The 13806-nt window shown below is 39.7% G+C and overlaps 1 protein-coding gene across 1 annotated transcript in view; it reads left to right on the top strand.

Annotated features, from left to right (window-relative positions):
- Positions 1–6764: 6764 nt before the first annotated feature.
- The window catches only part of LOC124143765 (doublecortin domain-containing protein 2-like), a 136348-nt gene continuing 129306 nt past the window's right edge, over positions 6765–13806 (top strand). Inside the window, exon 1 of the mRNA XM_046512852.2 lies at positions 6765–7300. Within this exon, the coding sequence (XP_046368808.2) occupies positions 7014–7300 (287 nt within the window). The 5' untranslated portion in view covers positions 6765–7013. The remainder of the gene's footprint in view (positions 7301–13806) is intronic.

Genomic DNA, 13806 nt, shown 5'->3' with positions numbered 1-13806 from the left:
AGGCTCGCTGACTTGTTGATGCATGTCATCGTATCCCAATTGAGTGGATGGATGCTCATGATGTCAATCACTGGATTGTCTTGTCTAGACTCGATTATTTACAGACCGCCGTCACATAGCTGGAATATTGCTGAGTACGGCGTTAGACAACAAACAAACAATATTTACTTCGGTAACTCAGGCACACACAGCAAGTGGCAGCTTATTAACACTTAGTTCCAGCAGTGTTCGGAGGTCGAGCAATGTTCGGAGATCCAGCAGAGTATATTCACACTGTGCATCTGATGGACCGACCATTTGATATTCTGGGAGAATGCAGAGGCGGATACAGTTTTTTTTAAAAGTGGGGGGTGCACAACTAAGATCTATTTATTGTCTTTGGTGGTAATTTATACACCCCCCCCCCCCCCCACCCCCCCCCACACACACACACACACACACACACACTCTGTATCCGCCCATGGAATGGGTGGTGTTATGATTATGCTTCAAAAGAAAGTGCTTGCCCAGAATTGTTACATCTTTAATTAAAATTCCCTTCATGTTAGTTTACTGATTCATCGTATTATCTTCACAAATGTTGGTTTCTGCATTTACTATATCCATGTACCTGAATGATAAAAGTGGGTTATTGATTTCAATACGCCATACACAGACGTTCTTACCAATACCATACCAAAATCAATATAGCTAGAATAATATATATCCATATGACGCCCGAATGTATTGCAATGCGTAAGTTCTAGATTAGTACGCATTTATTAACTCTGGTCGACGAAGTAAATGTGGACTTATGGACATGTGAATATTGTGTCATAAATGTGAATCAACGAAGTAAATGTGGACTTATGGATATGTGAATATTGTGTCATAAATGTGAATCAACGAAGTAAATGTGGACTTATTTACAAGGAATATAGTTTCCTAAATGTGAATCAACGAAGTGAATGTGGATTTGTTGATATGAAATATAATTTCCTAAATGTGAATCAACGGATTAAATGAAGACTTATTGATATGGAAATATAGTTTCCTAAATGTGAATCAACGGATTAAATGAGGACTTATTGATATGGAAATATAGTTTCCTAAATGTGAATCAACGGATTAAATGAGGACTTATTGATATGGAAATATTGTTTCCTAAATGTGAATCAACGAAGTAAATATGAACTTAATATCGATATATCGTTTCCTCAAGATACCCGGACGGGTAGATCGTTGCTCATGATGTCAGCCAATGGTCCAGACTTGACTATCCCCAGGCCCCGATGCATCCGGAGTTCAGTGTTGCCAGGGTCCTGTCGCCAGTGTTACAAGGGCCACGTTAGGGACTTTGAAAAACATAATTACAGACGAATAGAGTAACAAAGTCGTATATAAGATAAACAGTGACTTAAAACAGCCAACACAATTGTCAGATAGGGACCGCCGGGGGAGGGGTCCACAAAGGGTATGTGGTGGGTGTAGAACACTTACACAGCTTTTTTTAAATATATTATTTTTATGGGGGAAAAGGGAGTCTTATTCATTGTATTCAAATCGCGGACGTTTTTTTTTATTATGACATCAACTCTTCACTCAGCGACCATACTGGTGTGGGTGTGGGGTGTGGGTGTGGGGTGGGGTGGGTGGGGGTTGGCTGGGTGTGGGGGTTGTGTGATCAGAGGTGGCCCCGGGTACTAATTATTGAACAAACCTATTCGGAGGGAGGCAATACCTTTGTCGGAGAATACAATGGCAAATTCATCACTTCCCCCCTACCAAGGAATTACGAACGGCCTCTAACTTACTAATTACAAGCAGTGTCTCTCCTTGAGCATCAGACCAGTGATAAGCTGCTCTCTCCAAGGCCACCAGGCATTAGACTGAATACGTTGAACCTGCGTGAATTGCCTCCGACCCGTGACAAGCAACAACTTTTCAGGAAAATTACTCAGTGTTATCCATGACCTTCAAGCATAGTGTCAAGAGAAATACCACTTAAGACTATAAGTTGCATGTTTACACGGTATCGGCGGTGTTTGGAGTTCGCGTGTGTGAGAAGGCAAGGAATCTTTCGGTTGTCTTGGGAGCGTTGCTGTGCTGAATTCTCAAAACAAAAATATTGCGCCAGAGTGAAATTGTTTGAGGATCTTCCTTCTTTCCAATAACGCAATTAAGACATAAGAAATATTAATACACGACAATGTATGTGCTACTAACACGGGGGAAATCTAGACTTTAGGAGAAGCATTAATATAGGCCTTTTTGGCCTGTTTGCTAATCCTTTTTCCATTTTGTAACGTTATGTAATATAAAATCTGAACATTAATGGAAATAAAATACTGTCTAAATCAAACCTAGACTTTCCTACTTTAAAAAACCCATAAATGTACACATTGACTGCTAGCCTCCTTTGTTGAATTTATTTACAATTACAATAATTTTTTTACAATTTACAACTACTAGTATATACAGTCAAACCTCTTTAGTCCGGCAAGGCAAGTATTCTTGGGGACGTCTATATAAATGCATTAAAACAAGGAAACCTTTTACATCATCATAAGAAATCATAAACAATCTCCCGACTATATCATAGGTGTGTCTTTATGAATCACTATCAAACTGTGATGATACCAGGCATTCTTTAAAAGCTGAGCGTATCCTGCCCCACCGGTTACATACGTCACACACACATGCAAAGGCAGGTCAAGTGTTAACCTGAAAAAAACGAGAACATATCGTACAAGTCAAAGCGACGTCAATGCATACCAATTGTTAAAAAAATAACCTTAATACAAATATGCTAGTAATATGTAACTTTTATACTGTATATTTTGCAATGTAATAATGTTTCTAACCCCCCTCTACGTTGGCGTTGTGTAAACATAGCGTGCTAATAGTATGGAAGGAATAATTGTCTTGTAATTAACACCTTCGCCGATCCACAGATCCGTGTTCCCCTAGACAACTCTGCTCAACTCAACAACAAAGTCGCACCTGTAACAATTGCATCTCTCAAGTTACAAAAAACTGATTATAATTACAGTTTTGACAGGCGTATGATAGGCGTTGAGGTATGCCCCGTACACTAGCGTGTTATCTGGGTTTAAATTTTGCTGATTGCAGGAGTCGGAAAGTTATAGCGCTAGTACAGGCATTATACCACGGCTCTTGGAGAATGTGCTCTACCGTACCGTATATATGCTGGTGCAAACAACGCTGTTATGGAGATTTAGTATGGCGAGGTGGATAGTGAGTTATAGTGTTTTAACGACGCTTTAAAGATTATTTTAATTACACTACAGCGTGACAAATACGTCGGTGCCGTTAAGGCAGTTGCGTTTCGCTAACACCAAGTGTCATTAGTGTAAACTTGATAATTTTATCCGTGAATGTGGGCCACTATGAAAGTGTTGCTCTCATTACTTTTGGGCTGAAATATATGAATACGACCAAAACTTTGGCTTTTTTATTTTTCAACCTCTTAACCACTAGAAAATGAAATCCCAGAGTACACGTTACTTGAGCACCGTAGATCAATGAACTGTCGCTCTGTGCAAATAATCACTTCTTTTCCATTATATATCTCTCCCTGATTAACGCTGTATTTAAATAATGTATAAAGGAATCAAATTTCAACATATTCATTTCACGCTTTCTGCGTATTTTACGGATGCCGCTCATTAACAAAGTCTAATTAAAGGTTTAAATAACGGTGTCTCCATGATGTGATCTTCAAAACAGGGTCAGTTAAATAATTGAAGCTGTTTTGTGTTTACACAAGTCCGTCGAACCGGAACGATAACAAAACGATACTTCACGTGGATACCGTTGAATGATTTACCCTAAATCTGGCACGTTTGGAACTAAAAACGCGTTTTGATTATCGGTAAAAGATTATATTTTCTTTTTTGAAAAGTTCTAATTCTCTATCTGATGATATACTGCTTATTCACTTGTAAAGGTTTAAACAAGAAATAAACCCTTTTGCGATTGCTCTTGGAAATTATATGGTGTACATGCTTGAAGAGAAGGTGATCGAGTGCAGTTATCTGTGATGGTCACGTGACGAGCGGTACATCTACGTTTGTGAGCATGACAATCACTGGGTGCATACGCCACCTAGTGGCTGATTGATTCATTTAAATATACAACACAATGTACAATTATTATTCATATAAATAGATTATGGTAAGTGGAAAGTTCTGTCTATAACACAAATGTAATCGATAAGTACCCAAAATATGATATTTATACTCTGAAGCCACGAGTGAAACGTCCGAACTCGTCCACCCTTATAAGGCGATCAAGACGACCCTCATTGTGACGTCAGAGTGGTTCAGTCCACCTTTCGGGCGAACGTTTGCAAGGGATATAAACTGCTGGGAAAAAGAAAGTATACACCCATGGTTGATAGTGGCAAAAAATGGAACAAAGAAGATGTTGTTATTCGATACTGATAAATTTGATACGGGTATTATATTACATGCTTGCCCTAAAAGGCGACTATGCTTGTCGTAAGAGGCGACTAACAGAATCGGGTGGTCAGGCTCGATGACCTGTTGATGCATGCCATCGATCCCAATTGTGTGGATGGATGCTCATGATGTCAATCACTGGATTGTCTGGTCTAGACTCGATTATTTACAGACGGCCGTCATATAACTGGGAAATTGAGCTCGGCGTTAAACAACAAACAAACAAACAAACCATATTACATACATCATATCAATGAGTATCTCACAACACGTGACGCGCACATGACGTCTCAAGGAACACAGGGTCGCAATTTCACGGTATACCGTAATAGGATAAGGGGGGAATTTTCAAGCGTTTATTTCATTTTTCAGAGTTTATATGATAACCAAACCAGACTCACTACCCAAGTTTATACATCTGGGTCACACCACAATTTGCAGTCACACCATCTGTTTCAAAATCATTTGTCAAGTAGACCATGTTGATATTAATAATTTTGTACAAACAAATAATATTTTAGACATAATATCTGTGTGTAAACTAACACTGTCATCTATTGTATATCTGTCCCCTCGAGCTCTCCCCTGATATAAGCCTGTGAACACCTGTGGAGGCGGTGTTTTAACAACACCAAGTGTTACCTTGTCGCGCAGTAAAACACCGTTTTTGAAAACCCTTGAAAACCCGCAAAAGCCGACACCAGCTTAAAGTTAGTTCTGTTTTGTTAAAAAGATATACCATAGCTCTGATAAAGTCAATGTCACAATTATAAATACCAGCACATCCTTAGCGAAATAGATGCATATAGCCAACATAGATAAACCGTGTGGAATTGTTCTTTGTACCTGGGTTAAGATAAGAATGCGACAATGTGTAATGAATAAAATGAAAGTGTTTTGCTTTTACGTACTACACATAATATTACCTGACTTCGATATCCGCAGTCGAACCTGTGTTTGTAATTTTTGACGTCTTTTATTCTTTCGTGTTCAAGCGGAGTTGCGTACCCTTAGTCCTGACAGGATCCTCTACTGGTTAATGTTGCAAATACTAGAATGGCATTGATTATAACCTTTGATGCGTCTACAGAATACCAAGGGTTGTTTCACCAAAGTAGTACACATCTCATGCACATTCATCTCGCCTACGTTAATGTCCAAACCGGCGTTAAACCAGAGTCGCTCACTTACCCGCTGGCTTTTGAGCATGGCACGTGGTCCTGTGCACAGCGCACAGGTCAGAAACCACGTATAGTCAAGCAACGGGTTTCTAGATCTTAACCCCACCCCCACCCCCACCCCCACCCCCCTCCCCAAACTGCGGCACATGTAGCACATGTGGTGTTCCCAAGGCAAGTGACTTTGTTCGAAATGTCCATCTGTTCACGGAACAGTTAATGGGTACCCGGGAGCATGAGTAATGTTACTGTTAATCTTCTAGCGCCTTACAGCAGCTTGGTTTGTATACTCCCAAGGGAGCTGAGGATGGTAATCGAGTGCACACGGATCCACTGACCGGGGTAATAATTTAGCGCTTTAATCATGCTTTAGGGTGGCGATTTGGCGCATTTTAAATATGCATAGCATTATTAAAGATACGTTTATTTTATTATTAATATTGCATATTAATGCACGTTAATCAAATATATACGATCACAAACCACTTACATATATCTGTATTAAAAAACGCTTATGATCTAACCTCGTTTTTTCCCAATACCAAATCTGCGTTCAAGCGGCGTGATACTGCTCGCTCGCTCGCTCACCTATTCTATCCGCGTTTAAAGCACACTTATTCTGTAAACATGTAAGACTATGTCGTCGTGTAAATACACTGGAGTGAATTCAATATTCAACATGGTGCCAATCGGTCAATTATGCACACAACTATTTGCTTCCGTTACTTTCGTCAAATACTCAACAGTGGAACGTATTCCTACTCGCAGCACAACTGAGAAAGTTTGTTTACACTATTTATAAAGTTAACAGTAATTACATCTATAAACATTTCACAGAAACACACACAACACGCGAGTGTGGCGACAACGCCTTACCCCTTTGTGTAAGATCACATATGACTTAATTATATACATGAAGCTACACACTAAAAGAATTATTCGACCCCCTGCTCACTACAGAAAATAATTGTGGCAAGGTTTTTTTCAGTATATACGACATTGCTATCAGACTATCAATGGCCTCTTTCAAATTACCCTGGGTAGACTCAATACAGGGTCCACTTATCGCACACCCAGCGGTGTACATGTTAAACACGAATGAAAGACTCACATATCCAATGCAAACAAACTGCCCAGTTCAAAATGGCGCGACACGCTTTAAAATCGCATGCTCTCCGGCAGTTTTTAAACAGTTCGATTTGACTACATATTCATTCAGACTCCAAAACCGAGTTTATTTTGCTTAGCAACAGCGTGGATACGCCGTATTTCCTCTGGTCGTGTCAGCCGCGAGATTTGCCGATATTTGTAGAGAGCTGACGATTGAGGTAGCAGACGACAGGTGAGCGCTTCCCGCTTCCCGCAGGTTGCGATGGAGATGGAACCACATTACATGAACGGATCTACACCCGGTATTTCCACTGTGTTCTACATCAATGGGGATGATAAGTTTCCGGGAAAGAAAGTTTTATTCAATTTAAAACGGAATCGCAATTTCACTGCCTGCTTGGACCATCTGACTGATTCTCTGAAGCCGTCGTTTGGGGCGGTGAGGAACATTTTCACTCCGCAAGGCGGGCACAAAGTCGACCGCTTCCAGGAACTGTCTCCAGAAGGCAAATATGTGGCAGCAGGAAAGACCAAATTTAAGAAGCACAGGTAAGAATACTTATATCTTATATTGACAATTTGTATATTTGTTTCAGGATGAAACGTTCGCCAAAATGGCCAAATGAACACATTCCTTTTCAGGAACGAAACATACCTGAGTTGTGATGCTACACTTTAATCATGGATTCTGATACACGTGAGATTCCGATACACTATGTAGGCATGTTTATTGGGATTAAACCTTAATGTGTTTATGGTTGGTGTGATTCGATGGTTAGAAATATGGTCATGTTCATCACTTCTTTAATGCCTAATCAAAATAATTCCGATATGTATTTTTTTGTCTTCCTTCATCTTAAAAACAAAGACAGTCACCACTCACCAAGACTGACATCCATACACACAAACAACCACAGACGTCTTATACTGTATTCATTTTGATACGCTAGTCCAACCAGTCAAGGGAAGCCGATCTTCAAATCTTGTTCACAAGACAAGGTCATACCATATTACTAAAAGAGAAAGAATCGATAGAATTTTGTTTTTCAGGATGTAAATTGATCCGTGACTGGGAAACATCCAATTGTTTCTTCTAATGGACGTTGGAGGATTTCCTGACATTAAACAGTTTAGGCAATCAGGATCTGTCAACATGTACAGAAGAACATGGCAAAGGGAAGGCAGTACTGACATGACAGAAAGCCTGGCAACATGAAATTTGTGGCAGATGAATTATTAACAGCAACGAGACACGTCTCCGTGGGACAGAACGCAAGACACTGTAAAACTAGCGAATCTAGAAATGTGGAGACTCAGTCATGGGACATGTTAAAGATTTTTATCGACCCAGTGACTCCAGTTTTAACTCTAGCGACTGGACGACACTGTTTGGTTGCCGGAATATATATATATATATATATAACGGATGACCTTGCCCTTGTACCATTATTCCACGATGACATTATGTCCCTGTATAAAAAATTAAAACGTTTGTAAATTTACTGCAATGTCGCCAATGATGCTTGATACCGCGTATAAATCGTACTTGCTACGTCTGTACATATCTGGCAAGAGTAGGCCAAAAGCAGATTTACGTTTAGAGTTGCTAGTATGTAGACACTAGCAAGCGGCAGGTGTACGACATCTCCTATTACAACCAAGATATTATTTATTCATATGCATGGAAATGTTTAGAAACTGAGTATAACCGGTAGCACATACAGGCATACGCGTTCCGTCCTGCGGAATTTCTCTTTAGGTACAAGTTTAGTTCAGGGTCGCCCATTATTGATACGTCACAGCATTGTTAACCCGGTCCGACACCAACATTTATTATTCTTCGAATGAGTATAGAGTTCCATGTATAGAGTGTATGAAATGTGTACCGGTTCTTAGCATCATATTTGTGGGCTCCGCGGCGATAAAATACGCTAGTATGTATTTGTTCATGTTTGCTATCAATTTGACTGCATTACAAGCCCTTGGTGAATAGTTAGGCACACTGTTGTTTTGTGGCTCATCTGTGTAGCTTTATGACCGTTTTACTTTCTAGGTTGACGATAATAGCATTGTATGTAGAATGTGAGAAATGTCAAGAGGTAAAAACGTTCACAGTCCAGCAACTCCTTTGTTCTTTGTCTCTATCTGATGTACTGTTAATGTCGATTAATATGTGATTAATAAGTTTAACGGTATTTAGGAGACCTCTTAACGAGTTGTATTATATATAAATTTGCTTTCGTTTGACCCATTTTACATCGCATAGTCATTGCCTTTGTGACTGTCTTGCAGAAGAAGGGACGCTTGTAAGAATTGCTTGCATCAGAACCTGGTATTTATCCTTAATGTACCTTAATTTCTACCCGTGGCCGGAACTTGTGTCACCTTGTACCCGTAACATGACATGAATTCCCGACATGGGTACAATGTGAGAAGCCCATTTCTGGTGTTCCCCGCCGTGATATTGCTGTAATATTGCTAAAAGCGGCGTAAAACCATACTCACTCACTGACAGGAACTCAATATCTTTAACCTTACAACCTCAACAAACGTGTAGGGCATTATTTCACATGACAATAAAGGAAATATCAATACATTACTTGATGTTTCTATAAAATTTATATTGATGTTCAATTTATAGATTAAAAGAAATCTGCACTTTATTGTAAATTGCCACTTATTATCTTGACTTTGTGACATCATGCACACCAAGGCAATCCTAAAATGCACTGAAACGGTTGATCGAGCGCATTAATGGAAAATGTGTAAACAAACAAAGTATGCATTAGCACATTAGGCAAATCGATGTTTCTTCAACAATTTATCTAGAGCAAACATCTATCCCTGCGCTCTACTCACATGCGCTAATATACTCAACACAATGTCCCAATGTGCCCATGCCATACTATCTAATTCTGATACATTGTTTACAACATATGATAATACATCGAAGTCTGCCCCCCTGGCCGGCTTATGTCCCAGAAGGTAAATATAGGGAGTGGCAATGAACGGGTGTCCTCCATGCTCCATTACGTCGTGACAGGGAAACACTGTATCTTCTTACCCGACTGGGTACGTATTTCAACTCTTCTTAACATGTTTTATTCATAAAGAGACATCGTACGCATCAATGGACCCCATTGATAGACAGGCAGCAATATTGTCGGCAATACTATTGTGACCATAATGTTACAAATAAAATTCATCAATTTTTCAGAGGGTCAATACTGACAATATTCACTACCATGACGATCGGATGGTTATTCAATCCTAAGGCTGTTTTAATAACCGACTGATAAGGGATTGCTTTCATAACCGACCGTTAAAAGATCGTCTTCTAATACTCGTCTACGATACTTACTTGATAAGTAGAGTGGGGTAGTTCAGGTTAAATGATGCATCGAATAGTTACATGATGGCGTGTCCGTTTACCACTTTGATGAAACCCACGAGCACGGGCCGATAAACCTGGAACAATTATCAGAGAGAATCCGGGATTTGAAAACGCGACACGGCTAAGGGACGCGACTCTGCACAGCGAATTGCCGCGCCTTAGACCACTGGACCAACCGTGCCCCCTTTAGCACATAACAAAAAGGGTACTGTGTTTGAAAACAGTTTAATACCCAGACAGCATGCTAGTGTGTACGTGACTATGTTCCATAACAGAACCTCCGCGAGGTACAAGCATATAGTCCAACAAACAATTAAGGTGACCTTTGCCTAGCAACATCACGTTCAGGTTAGAAGCTATCTGATAGACATTGACAAAATCAGACAAAATATTATCAAGGTACATACACAGTATATAACACGAGAACAATGCATATATATTTTACGATGTCACATTTCCAGAAGCCTGTACACTAATTGTAAAATATTCCAGTTGTGTGTTACAATGTCCTAAATACAAATATTATCAATGAAAATGTTGATTTAGAACACATCGTTATCTGTGGTCAGAGTGCTTATTTGGAACTTAGTAAACACAACTTGGTTACTAAAAGGCACCTCTTATCAGTATCATTATAAATCATGCACAAGGTAAGTCGTTAAAACTGGCTGATATGACTGACGTAAGGAATGTTAAGCTGACAATCTATCAAATACGAACGTAAGGTCGGATAGTGCAGGGAACACTTCTTGACACCGGGAAATCATGGTTTTAATCTGATACTAAGACTCGGTGGACACATTTTTAAAATCCTGACAATATGGTTCTTTGCAATGTCGTTATGTGTACGACGGAAAAACGGGTCATCTAGAAGCCCTTACGCCGACCTAGAAATGTCATGTTGTTTTGTTTATGTGTCCATGTATATAGCGTTCGTTGTGTCCTATCGATCACAACATGTTAATCACAGTATACATGTGGTTAAAACAGCATTTATTTTCCACAAAAGTACACGGTGGGTGGTGGGTGGGGAGGATTCGGTCCTGTATAACATAGCGCTTTATTAGGAATGTACTATTTGTTACATATGCATATACTGGCTATATAAGGCATCCCAAGTATCTAGTTAATATGCTGTAAGTACACAATATTTTAATAAATATGAAGGTCATGTAAATGTCAAACAGTTCGTTTACTATAGCCTCTAAGATAAGGGCGCCTTGAATGGTTGGTTGGTTTGTTGTTTAACGCCGCACTTAGCAATATTCCAGCTTTATGACGGCGGTCTGCAAATAATCGAGTCTGGACCAGACAATCCAGTGGTTGACATCGTGCGCATCGATCCACGCAACTGGGATCGATGACATGCATCAACCAAGACAGCGAGCCCGACCAACCGATCCCGTTAGTCGCCTCTTACGACAAGCATAGTCACCTTTTACGGCAAGCATTGGTTGCTGAAGACCTATTCAACCCCGGAATCTTCACGGGTCATGAATTCAAACGTCATATGAATTTTGTCTCTTTTATTTATTGTCTGGACTGCCAGTGTCATCCACTCGTATATGTATTACCACTATTACTATTTTACACATAAAGTGTTGTGCACTTCTGATGCCTTGTGTAACACGATTCGAATTTTTTTCTTTGTATTGAAAAGCACATGAAATGCTGTTGTAACATAATATATCGAATCTCTATTGATTCTGTTTGTCCTACCCTGTAGTGAATCATCAGAATACGTCTTATTTTTCAGTATTCTTAAAAGCACAACCTTTTGCATATTAATATATGAAAATAAAATAAAGAAACTGAATCACTAGATCTTAGGCCAGTTTTTGTTTGAAACTCAATTCTACAAATGGGAACGTTCCAATCAATTTCAATTTGTGAGCTTGATTTTAGATTGATAAACGTCATCTTGGTAAATATTTTAGCTCCTTGATTGTTTTTTATATATTGCTTCTGTGTTATCCGCTGATTTACAGTATTGTAAAACCTCAATTCGAACTCAATGATGTCGTTCAAGATGATGTGAGTTTGTGGCCCTGGCCGCGCCCACACAAACACTGTGTTACGTTGACGCCATGTTCTGGAATGGTTAAAGCTTTCGTGAGACCATATTCACCCATTCATTCGAATTACGGATAGCCCGTTTGTTGTTTAACGCCACATTCAGCAACTTTCAATCTGTATTAAGGGGGCCTGTAAATAATCGAGTCTGGACCAAACAATACAGTGATTGACAACATGAGTATCGAATTACGCAAATGGTATACGCTGACCAAAGTCACCGAGCCTGACCACCCGATCCATTTGGTCGCCTCTTACGACAAGCATAGTTTGCTAGGGACCTATATATGAATCTTACCCTGAATCCCTACGGAGAAACAAGCATCGGTTGCTGGGGATCTATGCTCTTGCCCGGAATCCCCACGTAGTCACGGCTAATTCGACACGCACCGGATGACCCCAATAAGTTGGAGTTAAGATGGTCCACTTAATGTCGTCAGGAACTCGGTGTGTACAGCACATGGCATGGGAACACTGGATCCTGCTGTTACACTTCCGGGTTACAGTAAACTACGGTTATAACGAACACGCTTATAACGAACTAACGGATATAACGAACTAACTTTTTAGTCCCGGCTATTTGCTATAGTTATACTGTATATATGCTTATAACTAATTACGGTTATGACGAACTAAAATTAGTAGTCCGTTTGAGTTCGTTATAACAGTAGTTTACTGTACTGTGTTAAGGTGACATGTCACTATATGCTTCAATGAGCTGATTTTCGGTGGTAATTGAATCAGTTTAAGAGATGTTTCTGTTTGATTGAATTGGAAGTTTATAAAACGTCAACGCCAGAGAGCAATCTGTCTTTCACATCTGCCGAAACAGATTCCAGTGGGATTAAACGGCAAAATGGTAATGAATGAATTATATGAATCGATCAATGAAAATACATGTGAAATCTTTACAAGAACCCGTTGGAGAGGCATATTACGTACAGAATTTCTGCACGTTCATTATCCACTTCCAAATAGAATAATCCTATGTAACTGTGTCAGTACTATTGAATTTGGTAACAAATTAAAGAAGTAGTGAGTATGTGAGTGAGGGAGTTGGGTATAACACCGCTTTTAACAGTATTCCAGTTATATCACGGCGTGTCAGCTTAATGTGGGAGGAAAGCCCGAAGTGATGCAGGTCTCAGACGTTTACCACTTCGGTGAAACCCACGAGCACGGATATGGTGCTGACAAACCTAGAAACATAATCGGGGCGAATCGGGATTCGAACCTACAATCATAGGTTTCTGGCGTGCCCAAGGGACGCAACTCTGCACAGCCACCCGTGCCCCCAATTAAAGAAGTAAATGCATCTACGAATCATATAAAAATGTACTGAGTTTATGGTTTAGATGACGTCTGGTATTATTCATTTGCAATTTAAATAAAACTATGTGACCTTGTAACGACGTCAACTAGCGGCCAGTCTTAGCTCAGGGCACGGGATATACTAGACTTTAGTATTAAAAATGAATGTATACTTTCCTTTTGCCGGCAGTGAAAATATAATCTGCAAAGTAGCGATATATTGAAAGTATTTGTGTGTATGACGGTAATGTCCTACAGCTGTAGATAAAGCTTACGT

This window comes from Haliotis rufescens, unplaced genomic scaffold (assembly GCF_023055435.1).
Source record: "Haliotis rufescens isolate VD_foot unplaced genomic scaffold, xgHalRufe1.0.p SCAF_1, whole genome shotgun sequence".
NCBI lineage: Eukaryota > Metazoa > Mollusca > Gastropoda > Lepetellida > Haliotidae > Haliotis > Haliotis rufescens.
The sequence above is the reverse complement of the archived record's forward strand: the minus strand, read 5'-3'. Positions and strand labels throughout refer to the sequence as shown.